Raw genomic sequence first — 21,180 nt, 5'->3', positions numbered from 1 at the left:
GCGCCTGTCCCCCGCGCTGGTACAGTGTGGTGTCCCGGGGCCTCCTCCCCACGCTGCCATGGGGCACACCCCCTCTCCTCCCCCGGTACTGTGGGGTCCCCTGGGGCCTGCGCCCTCCTTCTCCGGTACGGTGAGGTCACCCCGAGGCCCGTTCCCCCTTCCCCGATACCGTGCCTCCCTTCGCTACCCCGGCTGTTCTCTAGTATTGTGGTCACCCTCCCCGGGGGCCTGTTCCCCTCTCCCCGGTACCGTGCCCCCCTCTGCGCCTTGCCGTCCTTCTCCAGCACCGTGAGGCCCACCCTCCCCTGTACCGTGATGCCTCACCGGGGCCTGCCTTCCTCAGGGCCTCTTCATCTGGTACCGTGTTCCCCTCCCCAGATGGCTCCCCCTTCCCCGGTGCTGTGGGGCTCCCCCCGATGGGGCTTGTTCCCACCCCACTCAGTGCCGTGGGGTGCCCCTTCCCCTATTCTGGGACCGTGGCGTGCCCCAGGGCCTGTTCCCCTGTTCTGGGTCTCACCCATGTTCTCACCCTGCAGGTGGAGGATGCGCTCTCCTACCTGGACCAGGTGAAGATCCGCTTTGGCAGCGACCCCGCCACCTACAACGGCTTCCTGGAGATCATGAAAGAGTTCAAAAGCCAGAGGTAAGGCCCAGGCCCTGTGCCCCAGGGCTCCTCCAGGGAGCTCCTCAGCCTTTGCAGGGGTCTTCCTGCCTTTGCAGGGTCCCTCAGCCTTCACATCATCCTTCCACCTTGGCAGCCACATGGGCTACCCTGCTGGCCTGTCCCTCAGTAGTGCAGTTCTCCAGAGCCCAAATCCACAGGAAAAGGCAAATCTATTTTTACTTCCAGCTCTGAAATGCAGATCTTGAAAATAAGTGAAGAAAGCCTCTCTGTCGCCTGTCAGCCCTAGAGGTGATGACTGTCTTGCCTATTTTGGGTAACCTGCACACTCTTACCTCCCCTCTGTGAATAACACTCCCAGGATGAGGCTGCAGTGGATGGTGGTCATTCCCTCTGCTTGGGCTAATTTTTAGGTGTGAGGTTCCCAGACTTGCTTGTTAGGAAATTGGATCTCTGAGAAGCCAAGCTAAGGCTTCACCTACCTCTGTAATTTGCTAGGCTTAACTTGTATTTCTGATTTGGATACAAGTAACAAACTCTTCTCAATTTTAGCATTGACACACCTGGAGTAATCCGACGTGTTTCACAGCTTTTCCATGAGCATCCTGACCTCATTGTAGGATTCAATGCTTTCCTCCCTCTGGGCTACAGGATAGAAATTCCAAAGAACGGGAAGTTAAGTATACAGTCACCTTTGAATAGTCAGGTAGGTTATAGAGCTCATATTCTCTCAATAAGTTCTGTTACATGTGTTGCTCTGTGCCTCTCTTGCACAGTTTAGGCTATGTAGATTTATGTGTATTGCATGTTGCTGAAGTTTTTACATGGTTTTCAAAGTCTGTGATAATGGGTATAATATAAATTTAAATATTTATTTTCAAACCAGTTGTTAGTTTAGCTTACACAAGAATGATATTCCTGCAGGAAGCGCCACTTCAACTTCAAATACTTCAGTCAGATTTGAAAACTGGCTTGACGTATTTTTGTAGATTCTCAATACATGGTGTGGTAGTGACAAATTTCAAAAAGAGATCCTGGAAGAATCGCATTTCCAGTCTTCCACTGAGAAACTGGGACATGTGTTTAGGCAATAAGCAAATAATATATTGGGTATTGCCACGCAATTGCTAACATCCTGCCATGAAAAATGTCTGCTGTAATATAGATGGATGCATATTGGCCTCTGCTTCTTTTTTGTTGTTGTTGTTATGTGGTTGTGGAGGCTGAAACAGAGCTATTAGCTGAATTCTACTGATAAACTTGTGGTTTAACTCTAATTACTAGCAGTAAATATCTTTAAGATATTTAGATAGCTCCCTTAGATCTTTCTGTTGCTTAGAAATGTAGCATCTTGAAGAGCCTCAGATTTTAATATGTTTCTTAAAACTGACAGTTCCTTTGAATAAACCAAACGTAACAGAAACCGCAGTGTGCATTGTTTGGTACACCCTCTCAAGTGTAGTGGATAATCCGGTGACAGTCAAAAGTGGTAATGAGTCAGATGGTTCATAAGCCAGATAAGACTTCACGTGATCTTTTCAACTGATGGTGTTAATAAAATAGGTAGGGAAATTTATTAGCTAATTAAATCTTTTTTCTTTCTTCTTCGCGTGGTAATCTTTTTTAGCTAAACAACTTGAAAATCTTGATGCTAGATTGTTGTTGAACTTGCACCTATGTTTCTGTATGAGTCACTGTCTTATGTGTCTTATGCCACTAGGTGCCCTCAGAGCCTGTGCCCAGCGCTCTCCCTGGCAGCGGGCTGTTGTTGCATTACTCCCAGGAGAATTCACACAATCACAGTGACTGTTCCGAGGAGTTTAGGCAACAGCTTCCATACAAAGAAGATAAATCCCAAATTCCTTTGGAGTCTGATTCTGTAGAGTTCAATAATGCTATCAGTTACGTGAATAAGATCAAAACACGTTTTCTTGACCATCCAGAAATTTACAGATCCTTTTTAGAAATTCTTCATACTTACCAGGTAAAAAGTCTTCCATGTAAGAGATTGTGGGTTTGCACTGTTTGAGTAGTTGTTGTCAAATAAAATGTCTGCCTATTGAACAGACTTAGACAGTTCCCAAGCACTAGCCTTTGTCCAACAATTGCCTCACAGATACTCACATGAAATGCCAAAAGTGTGAAAATTGTAGAACTTTCCAGGCTCTGAGGTGTGTAAAGGGGTCGTATCTAGATCTGTCTTTACTAACCTTCAGTCAATTTAGTGATACTCTGTGTGAAAGGATGCAGTGTAAGAACCTTGATAGTTATTTCAAGTTTGTGTAGCATAGGGCTTTTGGCTGTTACGGAGTTGACAAGTTTTCTTGCAGAGTGAGGTATGTTTTTAACTCTGTTTAACATCTGTGCATATCTTTTCAGAAAGAACAGCTGAACACTAAAGGCCGACCCTTTCGAGGCATGTCTGAGGAAGAAGTGTTTACTGAAGTAGCAAATCTGTTCAGGGGACAGGAAGATCTGCTTTCTGAGTTTGGACAGTTCCTCCCGGAGGCTAAAAGGTCTTTGGTACGTGTATGCTTAGAACAAGGCAGAATATTGAATACTCTCTGTAATTAGAATACATAAAGAAGCTTTAGGAATGCAAAACATTATGGAAAAACATAGAGCCAATAGACGAACTTTACTCCTCGTCATTGTTTGGAATTTTGCAGAACAGGTGACTTAACTATACGCTCTCTGTCTTGCTGATATATAGGATTCTTTATTTGCATCAGCCAAGAAGAAAACATTGAAGTCATTATTTATTTACTTCAGTTCACAGGAAATGGACCATGTGAAGTAAACAGTGTCCAAAAAAACGAGCATGAGAAGAATCTGGAACACAGCAAAAAACGATCCAGACCACTGCTGCTGCGTCCCGTTTCTGGCCCAGCGAAGGTATGTTTTAGCAAGTAAAAACTTAGAACAGCCTGATGTTACTCCTTGTGTTTAGATAATTGCTTAGATAAAGTTGTAATGTGTAGCATCTGTGAGGTATGTAGGTGTTAGGTGCAAGAAACAAAATTTAAAAGTTCTTTTTAAAATAATAATTACTGTAGAAAAAGGGAATTCTTAAAATATGCTTAAGTGTGTGTGGTAACATGTTGAATATTCAATTAAGTATTGGCCCTGGAAAGGGAAAATTAATTGCTTCTACGAAGAAATCTTTCTTTGGAATTCTTTCTGAAGTGATGCTTTTTCTCGTTGTTTCTTCTTCTTAGCTGGGAGTCATTTGATAGCGCTTGTTGTGGAGGACTTGACACAGCAATGCTAGATCACTATTTGGGAAATGCTGAGTTTCAGCCTTTGCAGAGAGTTGTTATATGTCAGCGAAATGGATTTTGATAGCATGTGAGTCACAACATTTTAAGGATAACTGCTTGTTCTTTTAACAGAAGAAGATGAAACTGCGAGGTACCAAAGATCTGTCAGTAGCGACAGTGGGAAAATATGGAACACTGCAAGAGTTTTCCTTCTTCGACAAGGTCAGTATTTGGCCTGTTCTCACATGCTGTGGACTTACTTTCAACCACGTATGTGGTTATTAATTGGTTGGTCTTCTGTAGAATCTGTGTGTCAGCACTTAGCAATTGCCTGACTTTTCAAGTGGTAGAGAGAGACGGACCAAGTAAAAAGAAAATAGATGGCTTTGGAAGATTAATGGAAACCGATATTAACCTTTTCCTGAATGCTTGTCTCTTACAAACATGTTTTACTCTATGTTTCAGTGATGTTTCCTCATGGTACCATCTGTAGTTACTAGATTACTGTTTGAGCATTTTTGTGCATATTCTCCTTGTATGTTGCTATGAAGACAGAGGTTTGGCACTATACTCATGGTTCAGACTACTTAGAATATGAACTAAATAAAAGTGGTGTTCAGGTGTTCAAGCGATCTGATCATTTCTCTCCAAACTGTGCTTTAGGTGCGTAGAGTGCTAAAGAGTCAGGAAGTCTACGAAAATTTTCTCCGTTGCATTGCTCTCTTCAACCAAGAGTTGGTCTCTGGCTCTGAGTTGCTCCAGCTAGTTACGCCATTTTTAGGGTAAGTCACTGACTACCTTCTCTGCTGTGTTGTACTTTCTAGGCCTTGGTCTGTTATTTTTTGGTAGACATTGTGAACTTTGTTACTGAAGTTTTGTGTTTAACTTTAGAAATATCCCCTAGGTAGCAGGCAAGAAATTGAAGGCTAATCCCAAAAGAGGAATACTAAAATCTGAATCTTTTAACATATCTACACAGCTCTTAAAGAGCATTTTGAGAAGGATATTTTCCTCTGTGTGTGCATCCAGTCGAAAGCCTCACAAGCAGCAGACTCCCTGATGTTATATTAAATCATTGGGGGCAGAGAACCTCATGAATCCTAGGAGGGTGGTCTCTGTTCATACTCCCTGTTCTAATCTCTCAAACTATAATACAGGTGTAAACATGAAACCTCAGAACTGAGCTGTGAAAAGGATAAATAGTTCTAGCTCTGATGTGAGCCTCTCGTTCTGTTTGGCTTCCAACAGAAGGGAGAGAGGCACATGGCAAAGTCCCTCCTCAGTCAGTTAAGAGGAGTATTCGTGAATTTGTGAAGGGAGCTCCTTGTCCTGCCTTAAGTCAAAAAGAACGTAAAGCACTTCAGAGAGAATGATAACATAGGTAAAACATTGGTGAAGGATTTCTCACTGCAGTGCTAAGTTTGTTTAGATTTTCTCCCTCACTTTTATGACACGCATTAGCAACCCTAAAACAGTCAGAGTGAAATAACAAAGTACACTTACTTGTGTTTTTGAAGGAAATTCCCAGAACTCTTTGCACAGTTCAAGTCCTTCCTTGGTGTGAAAGAGCTTTCATTTGCTTCTCCACTGAGCGACCGATCTGGGGATGGAATGAGTCGGGAAATTGATTATGCTTCCTGCAAACGCATAGGATCAAGTTACCGGGCTCTCCCCAAAACCTATCAGCAGCCAAAGTGCAGTGGAAGAACAGCCATTTGCAAGGAGGTACTCTGGGATCAATCTGTTCAATCCCTGAACACACATTGCACTTTAACCTTGAAATGGGGTCGTTACTGCTACAGCTTCTGCCTGTGGATTCCCCTCTTTAATGCTGATTAGCCCGATTTAATCTCACATCAGTTATTCATCCAATTTATTGAAGTAAGAGTATCCACGTGCATTTTACTAATTTTATCTAAAGCCATCTCAAATTGCATTTTTCACTTTAATGTCTTTTGAGTCTGTGTGCATACACAAATTTATCCTGATAGACAGAAAAGAATATTAAATAGCCTGAAAGTAATTTTCTAGCAGTGGACCAAGATGGCCTCTAGAAACAGTTTTTCTTCTGAAAGAGCACTGTGAGCCAGTGTCTTAGGTGCTGAGAACAGACATCGGCAGCATAGGTGCTCCCACTTCTCGCTGTTGTTGGCAACTTTCCTTTACTTACAGTTGCTGATTACTTCAGAGTGATCTCTGTGGTTTGTGATATGATAGTGAAGGTATTTTTGAGCTTTCTGAGCAGGGCCCTGGCACAGTTCCACACAGACCTCTAATCTTCTGAGGAGCAGTCATGACAGTGACTTGTGAACTAGGTCTGAAACGTCCAACAGGAATTCAGGGAAGATCTGTGCAAAAATAAAACAGAGAAGTATCAGACCCCATGAGAACAGCTCTGGCCTCATAAGGCTCTGCTCAATGTCGTATCTTTGCGTTGTTGCAGGTGTTAAATGATACCTGGGTTTCATTTCCGTCCTGGTCTGAAGACTCCACTTTTGTCAGCTCCAAGAAGACTCCTTATGAGGAGCAGTTGCACCGCTGTGAAGATGAGCGGTTTGAGGTACCTCTGCTTCCTTTCTGCCTGTCTGTCTCCTCAGAAAGCAAAATTTCTAGCTATGAGGATTTTGACTGAATTAATTGGTGGCCAATTACTGAAAGTTCTATTAGTGTTCGTTGGTTTGAGCTAGAGTTTGGTGTTTTCGACTTGCTTGGAGTCTAATAGTTCTTTCTAGGCATGAGTCCAGTTCTAAAAAAACATGTTACCTTTGGGAGAACTGGTGGAGGTATATTTTCCAGTAAGAAACTTTGCTCATGTTTCTTAGCTCCACCCAGTGGGCTGGAATGCATGCCACAAACCTGAGCACCGCTGGTCTCCATTTTCCGGCTGTGCCTGTTCTTAGACTGTGTCTTTTGTGAACTCTTAACAGTTGGACGTTGTCTTGGAGACCAATTTAGCCACAATACGTGTGCTGGAGAGTGTGCAGAAAAAACTGTCTCGACTGACTCAAGAGGATCAGGAGAAATTTCGACTGGATGATTGCTTGGGAGGAACATCAGAAGTGATCCAGCGCAGGGCCATCTATCGCATCTATGGTGATAAAGCACCAGAGATCATTGAAAGTCTTAAGAAAAACCCAGTTACTGCAGTTCCTGTTGTTCTTAAGAGGTAATTCCCATTCTCCTGTGTTCACCTGGGTTCTTTAAGAAAGCGATACAAAATTTTTACAGCATTTTTAAACAACTGTTTTCTGTAGCTGTTGTTTCAAAGGATAACTCATCTTCAGTGGTGGTGCTTTTTTAAAATTCATTTATCACTTCCAGGAATACTAAGAAGTTTTTGGTGCATCACAACTGGCTACATTAAAAACGCTTTGTGTGTATTTCTGTGGTTGTCTTTTTGAACTGAAGGAGATTATACATTTATGCAGATTGAAAGCAAAAGAGGAGGAATGGCGGGAGGCCCAGCAGGGCTTCAACAAAATTTGGCGGGAGCAGTATGAGAAAGCCTATTTGAAGTCCCTTGACCATCAGGCCGTGAACTTCAAACAAAATGACACCAAAGCTTTGCGCTCCAAGAGCTTGCTGAATGAAATTGAGAGTGTCTATGATGAGGTGCGTATGTCAGTAAATAATTCATCCTGTATGTCCTTCGTTTATAGTATTACCTAGATGTTTTTACATAGCACCTGGGACCTTGTTGAAGTGGTTATGCTCTGAAGAGTTCTCAGTCAAAAATGACTGTCCCAAGCATAGCGTTAATACTGACTTATTTCTTCTGGCAGGAATGGCTCTTGAGCATGGATTGGAAGGATCTTTATCTATTTGTCTCTTGATTACAGCATCAGGAGCAGCATTCAGAGGGGAGAAGTTCATCCACAAACGAGCCTCATCTTATCTTTATCTATGAAGATAAGCAGATTTTGGAAGATGCAGCGTCTCTGATCAGCTATTATGTAAAAAGGCAGCCTACTATCCAAAAGGAGGATCAAGCAACCATCCGGCAGATAGTGCATCACTTCATACCTGAGCTGTTTTTCTCTCAGCCCCCTGAGCACAGTATTTCTGAAGAGTCAACAGACGAGGACAGAGAAAACCATCAGGGGCAGAACCTGGATACTCCTGAGCTACGGAAAAAACATGTGCCTGGGCCTCCAAGCAGTCCTTTGGAGGCAAAAGCAACCTTCTGTGATGTTACAGCTGCTGAGCCCCACAACACTCTGGATGATGTTTACAGTCTATTCTTTGTCAATAATAATTGGTATTTCTTCCTCCGCCTTCACCAGACTCTGTGCTCAAGGCTCCTAAAGATTTATCGTCAGGCTCAGAAGCAGCTTCTAGAATATCGGACTGAAAAAGAGAGGGAGAAACTCCTTTGTGAGGGAAGAAAAGAAAAAACCAATGATCCAGCCATGGAACTAAGACTGAAGCAACCAAGTAAGAATAATCCAGGACATAGTCCATTCTTAATGCTGAGGTTGCTAGTGCTCGATTGTATATACCTGAGTGACTGAGACCAGCAGGCAATTCTGTAAGGAATGTAGAGGTACAAACCTCCTCTATATTTGTGATCCGTGGATACAGCTAATCTAACAGGATAGCTAGTTTGTAATTTATCTTCTGAGGGCTCTCATGTGTAGTTCATAGGGACTTCATGCAAGGCCACTGTTGTCAGATGTTCTGAAGTGTCTCATTATATTAATCTGTTACTTTAATTTAAAATGTAAATGTCTCCACAACAGAATACTTAACTGCACAAGGCAGTCATGGAATTGCACGAGATGAAATTGTTACAGTCTGTCAGCACTCCTTACAGAGAACTGCCTGTCTGTAAGCGTGTTCTCATGGTTCTTGAGAAGTGCTGTCCCTTGTGTCTTGGGACTTTGCTGTGCCTCTTACATGCATTAAGTGACTGCACCTTTCCCCCACCCAGGTGAGGTGGAACTGGAGGAATACTACCCCGCGTTCCTGGATATGGTGAGGAGTCTGCTGGATGGGAATATTGATCCAACACAGTACGAGGACACTCTGAGGGAGATGTTCACTATCCATGCCTATATTGGCTTTACTATGGACAAATTGGTGCAGAATATTGTACGCCAGGTAACTAATTTGATGGCTGTGCTGCGTGTTTAGGGGGCTGCACATCTCCCTTCTGTAGACAGATAGGTTTCTCACAGTACCCTGTGGCGCAAGGACTTACTAAACTTAAAGCAGATTCACGGAAAAGTTATATATGTAGGGGAAGCACTCTTAACAGGAGTTCAGTGAGATAGTTCAGCTTCAGTACAGGGGCCACCTTAGGGGTTTTACTCTTCGTGGCCTTTTCCAACATTTTTAAAGTTCCAGTCTTTTCAAAATTCTACCATTCCCAAAATACAGCTAAGGCAAAACTCAAATCTGTCTTCTAATTGTAGCTGCGTTACAGTTAAGGCACATCAGCCCCTCACTCTTCTGTGTTCCTTTTATTGCAAAGTAATGAAAAAGAGAGTGAAATGCATGAAGTTGGTGGAGTTAAAGCCTTGGAACTTCATCTGAGGTGTGATGCTGTGCTGAGTTTTGTGCTCCTTTCATAACATGCTAGAGTAAACCTTTGGCCCAGACTTGCTGACTGAATTCCCCCTTTTTTCATGGAAGCTTCACCATCTAGTGAGTGATGACATCTGCTTGAAGGTTGTTGAGCTCTACTTGAACGAAAGGAAGCGAGGTGCTGCTGGAGGTAACTTATCCTCTAGGTGTGTCCGGGCAGCAAAGGAGACCAGCTATCAGTGGAAGGCTGAACGTTGCATGGCGGATGAGAACTGTTTCAAGGTAAGAACTTGCTGCCAGGGCACTTCATAAAGTGACTGTGGCACTCTACCTGGGAGAAAAGGGTTTGGAAGCTCCAGAGCCACAATGGTGAGAGAGAGCAATATGGAGAGAAGGTACCAAAACCAGAGCATAGACAGTAAAATGGCATACTGACTCACTGAAAAGCCCTGCTGCTTGCTTCTCTCCTAGCTCATATGTGTTGTCCAAATGACTTGTTGTGAATATACAGCATTTTATTGTGAACCCATGTGGCCAATATCTTGTGCCTGTAACTTTATTACAGGTAATGTTTCTTCAGCGGAAGGGACAGGTGATCATGACCATTGAGCTTCTGGATACAGAAGAAACCCAGACAGAAGATCCTGTGGAGGTCCAGGTAATATCACAGTGACCATGGAGTCTGCTGTACCACAGACAAAGCAGATGTCTAAGAGTGGTTTGCCGCTTTCTTGTTCCAAAATGTGAGACTTTGCCAGGAAGATAAGTTTACCTGGGAGGTAGGAAGATTACATGTGGTGCTGTGGCCATTGACAGAAATGGGTATGTTAGCAAGAGTTTCAACATAAATCAGCTTCATAAAAAGCAGCTTGGAAATAAACTAGTTCTTTGCAGTGATGTTTGTCTTGATGAGAGCAAAGTCTGACTTGAAATTGGTCTCTCTTGTGTAGCACCTGGCTAACTACATGGAGCAGTATGTTGGGGTAGAAGGAGCTTCGAATAACCAGAATGACGGCTTCTTATTGAAACCGGTCTTTCTGCAAAGGTCAGTGCGCTCCCTCTCCTGAGTCACACCTGCAACAGCTGGTACTGCTTCCTCTCTGCATATGTGGCAGTGATTTTAGGTGATGTGCCATACAAGCAACTCTAGGGAAATGCACTCATCTCTCAGGTCCAAAGAAGGCTGCTGTGGTCCAGTGCACTGCGTAAGAATGCTGAAGAAAAAATTTATGACCGCTGCATTGAGGTTTGTTCATGAAACTGTTTAGAATGGAGTGAGACTGTCTAAGCAGTGTCTTCTGGGAGGAATTTGAGGTCTAATTTGTTCCCATTCCACTAAATATTTGTCAGAGTGTATGGAGGAAGGTCCCGGAGAAAGTCTGAAAACTAAACATGGAAATATAAATTTCATACTTGTGCTGTCAGCTCTGCTAGCTTATGTGAATCAATAACCAAGTGTGACACGTGCTTCGTAATCCTTGTTTTGTTTTAGAAACCTAAAAAAGTTTCGCAAGTGGCAATGTAAGCAAGTGAGAGCCCTGCGTAGTGAAGTGAAGAGCTCCTGGAAGAGGCTGATCGGGGTGGAAAGTGCCTGCAACGTGGACTGCCGGTTCAAACTCAACACCCACAAAATGATGTTCATCATGAACTCGGAGGATTACATGTACAGGCGGGGAGCTCTCTGCCGAGCCAAGCAGGTGCATCTCCTATTACTCTCTGCAGCTCAGGCAGTAGCAGAGGTTGAGGATGTGAGCCAAAAGATAGGTACCGATAAGAAGTCTTGTGGCTGAATTCCTGCAAACTACACCCCGAAGTTACTACTCTGTGTTGGATGAAACATGGAGGAGAGCTGGTAAATGCTCTGTCCTTTGGTTTAGTTTAGCAGCCTTTTCCTTACCATGCAAATTTTAAGGGGGAGTGGCAAACATTAAGAAATAGAGATCTTTAAATGCAGGTATGCGGTTTCGTGTTTTACTGTTTGTGTTGTGTTGTAAAGCGTGCACATCTCAGACATACAAAGAGGTGAAGGTTTTGGCTTCTCCCCCAGAAACCTTTTGGTGATCTTTACTGTCCTGCTTTCAGGTACAGCCAATGGTGCTGCTAAAGCATCACCAACAGTTTGAAGAGTGGCACAATAGGTGGCTAGAAGACAACGTGACCATGGAGGCAGTTGATGTAGTTCAAGACTGGCTCATGGGAGACGAGGACGAGGAGATGGTGCCCTGTAAAACAACTTGTGAGACGGTGAATGTCCATGGGGTCCCAGTGAACAGATACAGAGTTCAGTACAGTCGCCGTCCAGCTTCACCGTGAGCAGAGACTTGTTCCTGGGACAAGACAAGTAGGAGCGTTGCTGGTGAAACACATTTACTCTGAGAATAGTGGTGGGAATGCAATGTATGTATCAATGATATTTATCCAAACAGCATTTTACTTTGGATTATGATGTATTTTCAATATGGCATAGACTTGTCTCCTTGCAGTGTAATCCTCCAGCCATCATGAAGACACGTTTAAAAGCTTTATGGGAAGAGGGCTCTTGGCATTGCCACACACTTTTTAGTAGTTTCCTAGCTTTAGGCCACTGCTGACCAGCCAATACTGGAGGGCTGAGTGAGGGGGTCAGGCTCTGGGCGAACTACCACTAGTGGCTTTGTTGGAGAGATGGAGCTGGGCTGGTGTTTGAGCAGATGCTGGCAGCTGCTTCCACTTTGAAGGGTTTAATGTTCCCTATCTTTCTGAATTTATGCCATCTTGGAGCCTGCAGAACTCTTCAGTGTAACCTCCGAGTGCCAGTGGGGCTGAGAGCACCTGGCACAGATCGCTAGCCCCGCTATGGGCTGCTTCATTATCTGTGTGTACTAATAAGGCAACGAATACAGTATTTGTTACTGGGGCTCTGGTGAGAAAAATGCCAAAACTGAGAGAAGGGTGAACAGCGTACTAAACACTCTTAACTCTCGCTCATCAACTAAGTATTTTGGAGCATGAACTAAGGGGAAAAAACTCCGAGCTGCAGTGCCAGGCAAGAGAGCGTTTTGCGGCACAAGACAGCCTAGGGCCATCAGCTACCCCTCTGCAGATGCACGCCGGATCCCATGTTGTCGCTTTGTGAACTTACGACTTGCTGCAGACTCTGCCTTCTCAGATTTGGAGCTGCTTGGAGCGTGTGCGTGGGGAGGAACTATCCATTGCGCAGTCTGGCCTATTTTATTTTATTTTTTGTATTTTGCATGTTGATTGGCAGCCTCTGGAGACGGCGTTCTCAGGCGCTTCGCTTTCCTTGTGCATGCCTGGACTCCGTGGTTCTGCTGGATTGTACCACTTAAATAACATCAGTAGATGGAGCTCTTGCAGCACGGTGTTTGCACTGGATCTGAGGGTCGTCCCAGATAACTTTCCTGGTTCTGCTGGGTCAGCACAGATGCTGTGTTTGCAGTGACACATGGGAATCTGTGAAGGGCAGTATTAGATCCAGCCACCACCATCGTAGACAAGCTTTGCCACTGAACCGTCTGTACTTCTATCTAAGCTTTTTTGCAATGAAACCTAACAAAAAACCCTACCCTGAACCACGCAGAACACTACGTCAATTGTCTAACTTTATTGAAAAATCAAGAAAACTTAGTTGTGTCTGTCCTGCAACCCCACTGTGACTTCACTCTTGTTTTTCAGGGGCCAAGGGCAAGCACACTGTCCGTGGAGTGTATTACAAATATAATGTCTTGAGGCAGGTCCAGCCTCCTTTCAGCTCTGCTTCCAACGTTTTCCTGGCTTTTGGGGGAATAGCCTCCCCCTCACCCCGATATTTTTTTGTGGCTTTGATTTTTTAGGTTGTAATTTCTGCCAGACCTAAGTAGCAGCCTGTAGGATTTGTCCTGCATTATTTCCACTGTACAACATTTGGTTTTGCAATTGTCTCACTTGACAGTAGAAAAATTGGCCTTTGGGGTATGTTTAATAGAAAACTGACTCTTTGTCTTTTTTGCAAAATAATCTGTAGGAGGGAAGGAGGGAGGCCAGTCTCTGGCATTCGTGGCCACTTGCACAACCACTGCCAGCAGAGGACTTTTCATCAAGAACTCATGTTCTCGTTGTCTGGGTCTCTTAAATTTTGGTTACTGAAATGATCTGAAGGTTCTTCCCCTGCTCGTGTTGCAGTAAGTGATAAAAGACACTGACCACGTAGCTATGTCAGGGCTGGGTGGAGGAGCGGGGGGACAAGCCCAGTGCAAAGCACTGTATCCCCCTTTTGCTTCCAGACAGCTCAACAAAATACACCTCAGTCCTGTTCACCTCTCTGCTGTCTTCCAGTGGAGATGACAACTGTGCCAAATTTTATGGTTTTACGATGCAGAAAAACGTTTACTAAAAAATAGGTTGCAACTTGTGGCTTAAAATGCATTTGATCCCAAGTGTACCAGGGTGTAGGAGGGTAACGCACCCGTGCACCGTCCTGTTCCATCTCCCCATTTTTAAGTGTACTTCAGGTATTTTTAAGCATCCTTATTTTGTAAACCTTAATTTATAATCTGAACGGATTAAGTAAGACTTTCGCCCTTTATAGTGCTATTGTCTCAAAAAATGATAGTAGCAAATGATGTGAATGGAATAAGCAGGCAGTGCAGGTTTGAGAGTGGCTTGCTGATGTCTGAGAGTTTAAGCTCGACCGCTGTGTATCTGCTAGCGCGACCTTGATTCACGAGTTTGTTCTTCCATTTTTTTGAAGGATCTCTGCTTTTGGGCTTGTAATTGCTTTGCAGCTCTTTGAATGTAGTTTTTTTTTTATATTTATTTGCACATTCAAGTAAAATAAAATATTGATTTTAAAGGTCTGCGGCTCTCACTGTTTTAAATTAATTTAAACTTTCTGGCAATCCCTAGAATTGATTGTCTTGCACCTGAAAGTGAATCTTAAATGGTAGAAAAATGCAATTGAAAAGGTGGATGAACTTTGCTTCAAGCAGTTGCAAGACAGGCTGCAAGATGTAATGATTTAGACGTGTGTCAACTCCCTTCCAGTGGGCCAGCAGGCAGCAAATCTTTAACCTTGTCCACACAGAGAAGTTAGTGCAGAGTAAGCGTTACGTACGTGCTAGCTAACATAAAAGGGAACCACGTTTCCCGCAAGTAGCGTGCAGCAGGAGAGGCCGTGCAGGAAGAGAGCGCCTGCGGCTCTGTACTTACGTGCGTGCTGCCAAGACCTCTCCTGGAGCAAAGGCTCACGCCTGGCCGAGAGCACGGGAGGCTGTGGGGTGGCACAGTCGCTCCGTGCAGAGACAGGTTTCAAAAGCAAGCCTTGTGGAGTGCCAGCGAAGCGTATCTTTTTGCAGATTGGTTTATTTCGAGCAGCACCTTTGCCATGAGAGGTGTGGCACAAAAATACGGTCCAGGCCTGGCTCTCAAGTATTTGCACGCTAAATACAACGGACATTAAAGTGACTGATTCCAGTTCGGAAATCTATAAGCACATCTGCTACAGGTTAAGACAATACAACTGCAACCATGAAAATAACCCTCCGCCCGCCTTTCCCTCAACCTCCCCAAATTCCTGGGTAATAACATGTTTAACTGTGTTCCCTGTGAGCTCTGCGCAACAAATGAATGTGTAGATTTTGCAAATTAAGCTGTAGTGATGTGACCCAGATCTGATAGGAGTTTCCTTTACATCATTCTCAACACTTCTGTTGCCATAACAAAAGGCAACTCTACTTTCTGTGCAGCGTATTTCTCGCTCACAGGGAAACAAACTGTTGTTCTCCTAATAACAATCCTCCGATGCATAAATTGCATGCAATGATTTGATTCAAGTGACGGTAGTGGTGTCTCAGAGGACACAGTCCACTTCACACCAGTCTTCTGGCAGAGATCTTGGATTTATCACAAAAGAGGACATTCGCTGTGCTCAAGGGGAGCGACAGCCAGATGTGACAATCACCCAAGAGCAGTTGGATATCTCAGCAAGTGGACAGCTTTGGCAATGACAAAGACAGCTTAAAAATATCTTTCAGGTTTGCAGGATGGAATAAGAATTAATAGCTTTCTAAATTAAATTAAGGATTGCTAAAGGGAGTACCTGAATTGCTAAAGGGAATACCTGGGGAAAAAAAAAGTTGTTTTTTTAAAATTTTGAATGTATTATTTTGAAATACATTGAAATTACTATGAATTTAATATTTCAGGACTTTGGTTTTTTACGTGTTTCCCTATCACAGTGATGCAGAGAGAGAAAGACGGGGCCACAAACCAGTGACAGGTCATCTATAAGTATGCGTGTAAACATGAGTTTTTCTTCCTCCTTTAGCCACTCCTCTGGATTAGAACTAACTCAACCTTGACGAAACTAGAGGTACGCTCTACCTTCCACTCATTAAAATTAAAGACTAAATTAAAGTCTAGCAATTCTAAACCATACCTGCTAAAGGATGAATCTAAAAAGAATCGTCTGAGACTCAGTGCTGAAAAGGGATGATGTTGTCTGTATCGGGTAAGGTAGCCCCAAAAGAAGCTGTTCCAGAATGACTAGTGATGCTAATAAACTTCAAATGTGCCTGAAAAACGGCTTCATGTGGACTTCCTACACTCTGAAGTGAAAACTACAAGCAAGTAGAGGAGTAGCTCTGAAAAAAACCCGTCTCCCCAAAAGTATTACACCAGCGTAAGGCTTACAGGCGGTGAGGAGAATGTGAGCACAAAAGGTGTGGCATAACCAAGGGAAAAGACTGGGTGGGATCCCAGTGGAACAGGACAACAGTGGAACAAGCAGAAGAGAAGAGAGGCAGGGAGATTCCCTGGAGCTGTGGAGAGTTTTGGGGTGATGGTAGGAGACCTGATGAAGTGAGAGGAAGGGGAGCTGGCATGATGGCATGAAGTCGTCTTGTACATGCCGGGGCCTGCAAAGACACGTCTGGGGTGGGGGGATCCTGGTTCAAAGGACCATCGTTGCTATTTCAACAGTCAGTGGAAGTTTTCTGTGCCTTGTGGTTCTGAGAAGGCTCAGATGCTTGCACACCCGGCGGCTGGGAAAGGCAGGGCCAGCATTGCACTCATGGAAAATGTGAGGTTGTGCTGACACTGGAGGAAATGCTTCGTGCTCCGTGGTCAGCTGCCTCTCGTGTCTGCATCGCAAATGCGAGCTCAGCCTGGGGCAGGTATCAGCTGCACTAAGATCTGGGTCTTCACACCTGCTGACTTGCAGCTGAAGAACTCTCCGGAGCCGCTGGGACAGAGCAGAAATAGCAAGCCCCATTATTCACCTACCAAAGTTTGCTCTTCCAAGCCTTAGTGATGTATGGGACAGGCCAGGTGGTGTTCGTACCCTCCCTCTGAGCTTTCAAATCCCTAGCCTGTTTTCCAGCATTACATCTTTTGGATTCAGAGCCATGGAATAAAAGAGCGCCTTCTCCCAGGAGATGATCTATTGCACAATGAATTACTTTTTTAAAACGAAATTGTTACCCCACAGGGCAGGGATCACACGACTTAAAGAGATGTTAACAAGCCGTGACAAACCTCTGGCATTAGAATTTTCAAGCAAGCTGTTCTGCATCTAAAGCAGTCACTAAAGATCACACAGCATCTGAGAAATGAAGGATACAGCAATGAGTAACCTCTCTCTGCTCCGCTCCAGAGACCTGGCCATAGGAAGCAGGGCTGTGATTTGCACACTATCTGAACCTGATTATGTCTAATTTTTTGCATACAAAGCATGGAAAGGATCCTGGTTGAGGCATGGAAAATATGTGGCCACATGAGTCATTCTGTAATGGTTCATAAATCCTGAGAGAATCACAAAAGCAAAACATCTAACATTGCATCTTCCCTGTCCCTGCCAGCGGAACTCCACCTCTCGACACGCTCGGCACAAGGATGTGGGAATATGGTGAAAGCAAAGGAAATAGGATCATTTTCTCCTTGGAATAGAAGAATCTCATCAAACAGCAGCCAGGCTCAGATTTGCAACCTTCACAGAAGAGGCCATTCATAAGCTGAGGAGAAAGAACTGAACTACTCCTCAGGTTGCCAAACCAAATTTACAGTTCCTACTGCCCGGCCTCCGGCTTCTGTCTTTACTCCCTTGCAGAGCCAGGCAGGGGACTGGAAAGCAAAAGCCTAAAAACCAGCAACATCGCAAGCTCTGACCTTCTGCCCCACTGGCCCACCCGCTTGATGACCACTGGTCATGCTCGGGCTCTTACACAGGCGATGAGAGGCGATTTGGGATTTTCCCAGCAATGCTGCGCAAGGCAGAGCATGGAAGAGACTTAGACTCCCAGGGAGTTAGAGGGAGGGGGACCACGCAGCAAGGGATCTCATAGGTTGAGGTAACATCTGCCAGTCCCTCTTACAACATGATGCGAGCCGTCTTCTCCACACAAGCAGCAGGTACATGGCAGCAGCGTGCCGCTGCTCCAAGCTGTTAGCTAACGAGTGCACCCGACCCTCCTGGGGGTTTGCTGGGTGGAGACCGCACATCTCTGGAAAAAACACGGCTCTTCTTGGGCAAGAGCGACTGAAATTCACCATTATCTGCCCAACAGCAGAGTCTTCCTGTGCACCCGTGGCAGGCCCCTTTCCTGCTGGATGGAGCTGCGCTCCCCGTTCCTGGTCGTTTATCAGCGGAAGCAGGGTCTCCGTCGAGCCGTGAGACTTTGCCACTTATCGTTTGTACGTTATGGCACTCCAGGCGGGGGCTAGTGCTGATGCAGATGCAAATAGCTCCAACCCACAGGACTTTTAATCAACCTGAGATCAAGAAGGAAGGTGCAGGAGCTCTGTCCCCTGTTTAACCAGGGAGCAGGAGCAGAAATAAAGAAACGAGAAGTCCGAAAGGCCCAGCCTGATCTGGGGATTGCACGACAGACACTAAAAACCCTTAACGGCTGCAACAAGAGGCTGCAGGAGCCATGTGTGATCCCTGGGAGCTGGGGAGGTTTCTCTGGATCCGCAGCTCTCCTGCAATTCCTGTTTCTGTGGGGGGACGATATCTTCTCAGCTTGCACAGCCAGAAAGCATTTTGAATCAGGGTGTGGGGAAAGACCTTGAATCTCACACAGAGCCACTTGGGTCTCTCTTGGGTGGAAGGATGCTTGACACAGGAGGTCAGAAGTTCAGTTTACACTCTAAACCAAATTCAAACTGCATCAAATCTGACCACATTTGTTATTTCCAGAAATATTCTCGAGCAGGAAGGAGGCCCAAATGAGTCACTCGAGCCATCGGCTAGCTCTGACGATGAAGTACGGCCCCAATATACTGTGGACCTGGATACGTAAACCCCTCCCAGTCCTGCGTCTGACACTGGAGCTAAGTCTCTGCTTGGGCAACACGTACTCGTGCATGTCGTGACAGCCCCCATACGCCTCATCCTTCATGGGATAAGCCTGTTGCTTCCGCGAGTTAAGGACTAAGAGAAGGAAATGCGTGGGCAGGGTCACTAATACTGCCTTTCCCACACGGCTGTGAGCACAGCAGTGCACCGTTGGATCCTGCGCCAGAATGGAGACCCTCGGGAACGGATGGCTGTCACACAGGCTTGTGCTGTGCTGTGCCTTTTGGGGACTCTGCCTGGCCTCTCCAGACTACGATGGTGAGTGCGTATCTTTGGGTGAAAAATTGCTGCTTCTTAAAATATTGGATACTTGGTACCTTTATAAGAGCCCTGAAAACTCATTTTTTAAAGCTATCACATGGGAGCACACTCTAATTGAGATTTGTGCATGCTCTAATTGAAGCAGGAGGTCATAGAAGGTGATACAGAAGAAACTGGGGTGGAAAAAACTAGGAGGAGAACGAAAATTTAGAGGAAAAGTAAAATAGCACTTGAAATCAAAATCTTTAGCTGAAAGTTAGACTCCCACAGCCATGGCTTTGCTCTGGAGTGGCCCCAGATCTTGGGGCTCTTTTGAAAGCCAGGTAGAAGAATTGCTCTCTGGTTCCCCAGGCCTGCTGGTAGTTGTACAACATAGCAATCATTTGCAAGCTGTGGGAAACCACACGACAGAGGAATTGTGTAAATTGTCAGTAAGACTGATGATTAGTCCTGCACGCCTTACTCTGTTAGCCAGCTTTTTCTACCCATCACACAACAGCGTTTTACAGAATACTCTCACCTTTAGGAAGCCCAACGTAAAATGCAAAACCGTAGCCTTTGGGGCAGGCGTTATGTATGGAGCCTGCTCCGCAAAGTACAAAGGTAACTGCACAAACAGCAAGTAACAGACTGCGTTTATCTGACAGATTACTCGCAGAACAGCACCAACGAGCAGGTAACGACGCCAGAGATCACACCGTGTCCTCGAGCCATCCCCGGGGAAAAGGCAACCATAAACAACATCACCTACCTGTTGATACACGAGGCCATGCGCTCCCAGCTGGGCAGCGCGGTCACGGTGCGGCTCATCCCCTGCCTCTACACCCTCGTCTTCCTGGTGGGGCTGCCCTCAAACGGGCTAGCCCTGTGGGTCCTGGCCAGCAGGGCTGAGAAGCTGACCTCCACTGTCTTTCTGATGAACTTGGCTGCAGCAGACCTGCTGCTCACATTGGTGCTGCCCTTCAAGATTCTCTACTATTTCCTGGGGAACAACTGGCCCTTTGGGGAAGGCCTGTGCCGGCTGACCACAGCTTTCTTCTATGGGAACATGTACTGCTCAGTGCTGCTGCTCACATGCATCAGCGTCGACCGGTATCTGGCTGTGGTGCATCCTTTCTTTTCACGCTCTTTCCGCACCCCTGCCTTTGCTGCCTGCACCTGCACGGCCATCTGGCTCTGCGCTGCCGTCCTCACCCTGCCGCTGACTCTGCAGCAGCAGTCGTATCCCCTGCATGGAGCAGACGTCACCATCTGCCACGACGTGCTCCCCAGGCACGAGGATGACAGGTATTATTTCTACTACTTCGTCTGCCTGATTGCCTGTGCTTTTCTCGCTCCTCTGGTGGTGATGCTGTTCAGCTACTGCTCCGTAGTGCGAGCCCTCCTGGACAGCGGGAAGCGGTACTCCTACTCTATGAAGCTCACAGCTCTCGTGCTGTTCACACTTGTGGCCTTCTACACACCTAGCAACGTTCTCCTCCTTGTTCATTACTCCAGCTACGACTCCAAGCTGTATGGCAACCTGTACCTCAGCTACATGGTAAGCCTGGCCATCAGTACCTTTAACAGCTGCGCTGATCCCTTTGTCTACTACTATGTTTCCGAAGACTTTCGGGACAAGGTGAGGAGGAGATTCTTCAGTCACAGAAAACAAAACACCACATCCCTAAAAACCTCCAAGGAAACAATCCCTCAAAAAAGTTCCAAAGATTCACTGGTATAAGCCTCCATCCCAGCTCCCTGCCCGCAAGTCACTCACAACATACAGCAGGGATGAGATGAAGATAATGCTGTGATTCCACAAGTTTCATCCAGAGCAGCGAGCAGTATTTCCCAGGAGACAAGTCCTTTCTCCTGTCCGCACTGGAATAAACCTGGGCCACAGGATTCCTCGAGAGGTGTGGAGTCCAGACAAGGTGTGGAGTGCTGAACATGTATAGATCTGTTACTGGGATACTGCACGCAACTTCTCATCGGGTCACATATTGCCAGGGATGCTCTTGCCAATACAGCTAGGTCTGTTTTTTCTAACGCATCTTGCAGACAAACTGCTATTTCTTTTTCTGCTACTGACTTGCTTGCTGTCCTTGAACACCTACTCCCTTCACCTAAAACTGAAAAAGAACAGGCACTTGCAAAACCAAATTTCTAAACATTTCCAAAGTACTAAGAGGCACCTA

General features: G+C 45.4%; 2 protein-coding genes across 2 annotated transcripts; both read left to right on the top strand.

Moving 5' to 3' along the window:
- Positions 1-416: 416 nt before the first annotated feature.
- SIN3B (SIN3 transcription regulator family member B) lies at positions 417-11,863 on the top strand. The gene is made up of 18 exons (XM_010284539.1): positions 417-643; positions 1,175-1,328; positions 2,343-2,606; positions 3,002-3,145; positions 3,395-3,517; positions 4,015-4,104; positions 4,546-4,664; positions 5,400-5,607; positions 6,326-6,442; positions 6,810-7,048; positions 7,311-7,494; positions 7,722-8,316; positions 8,813-8,982; positions 9,517-9,690; positions 9,974-10,066; positions 10,359-10,453; positions 10,901-11,105; positions 11,491-11,863. The coding sequence occupies exons 1-18, from the start codon at positions 417-419 to the stop codon at positions 11,719-11,721; spliced, it is 3,432 nt and encodes a 1,143-aa protein (XP_010282841.1). The 3' UTR covers positions 11,722-11,863.
- A 7,043-nt stretch (positions 11,864-18,906) lies between these two features.
- Positions 18,907-20,723, top strand: F2RL3 (coagulation factor II (thrombin) receptor-like 3). The gene is made up of 2 exons (XM_010284538.1): positions 18,907-18,997; positions 19,648-20,723. Exons 1-2 carry the CDS (start codon positions 18,907-18,909, stop codon positions 20,721-20,723), a joined length of 1,167 nt encoding a protein of 388 aa, XP_010282840.1.
- Positions 20,724-21,180: the final 457 nt, after the last annotated feature.

The sequence above is a fragment of the Phaethon lepturus genome, unplaced genomic scaffold (assembly GCF_000687285.1).
Source record: "Phaethon lepturus isolate BGI_N335 unplaced genomic scaffold, ASM68728v1 scaffold17673, whole genome shotgun sequence".
In the NCBI taxonomy this organism is placed as follows: domain Eukaryota; kingdom Metazoa; phylum Chordata; class Aves; order Phaethontiformes; family Phaethontidae; genus Phaethon; species Phaethon lepturus.
The sequence above is the reverse complement of the archived record's forward strand: the minus strand, read 5'-3'. Positions and strand labels throughout refer to the sequence as shown.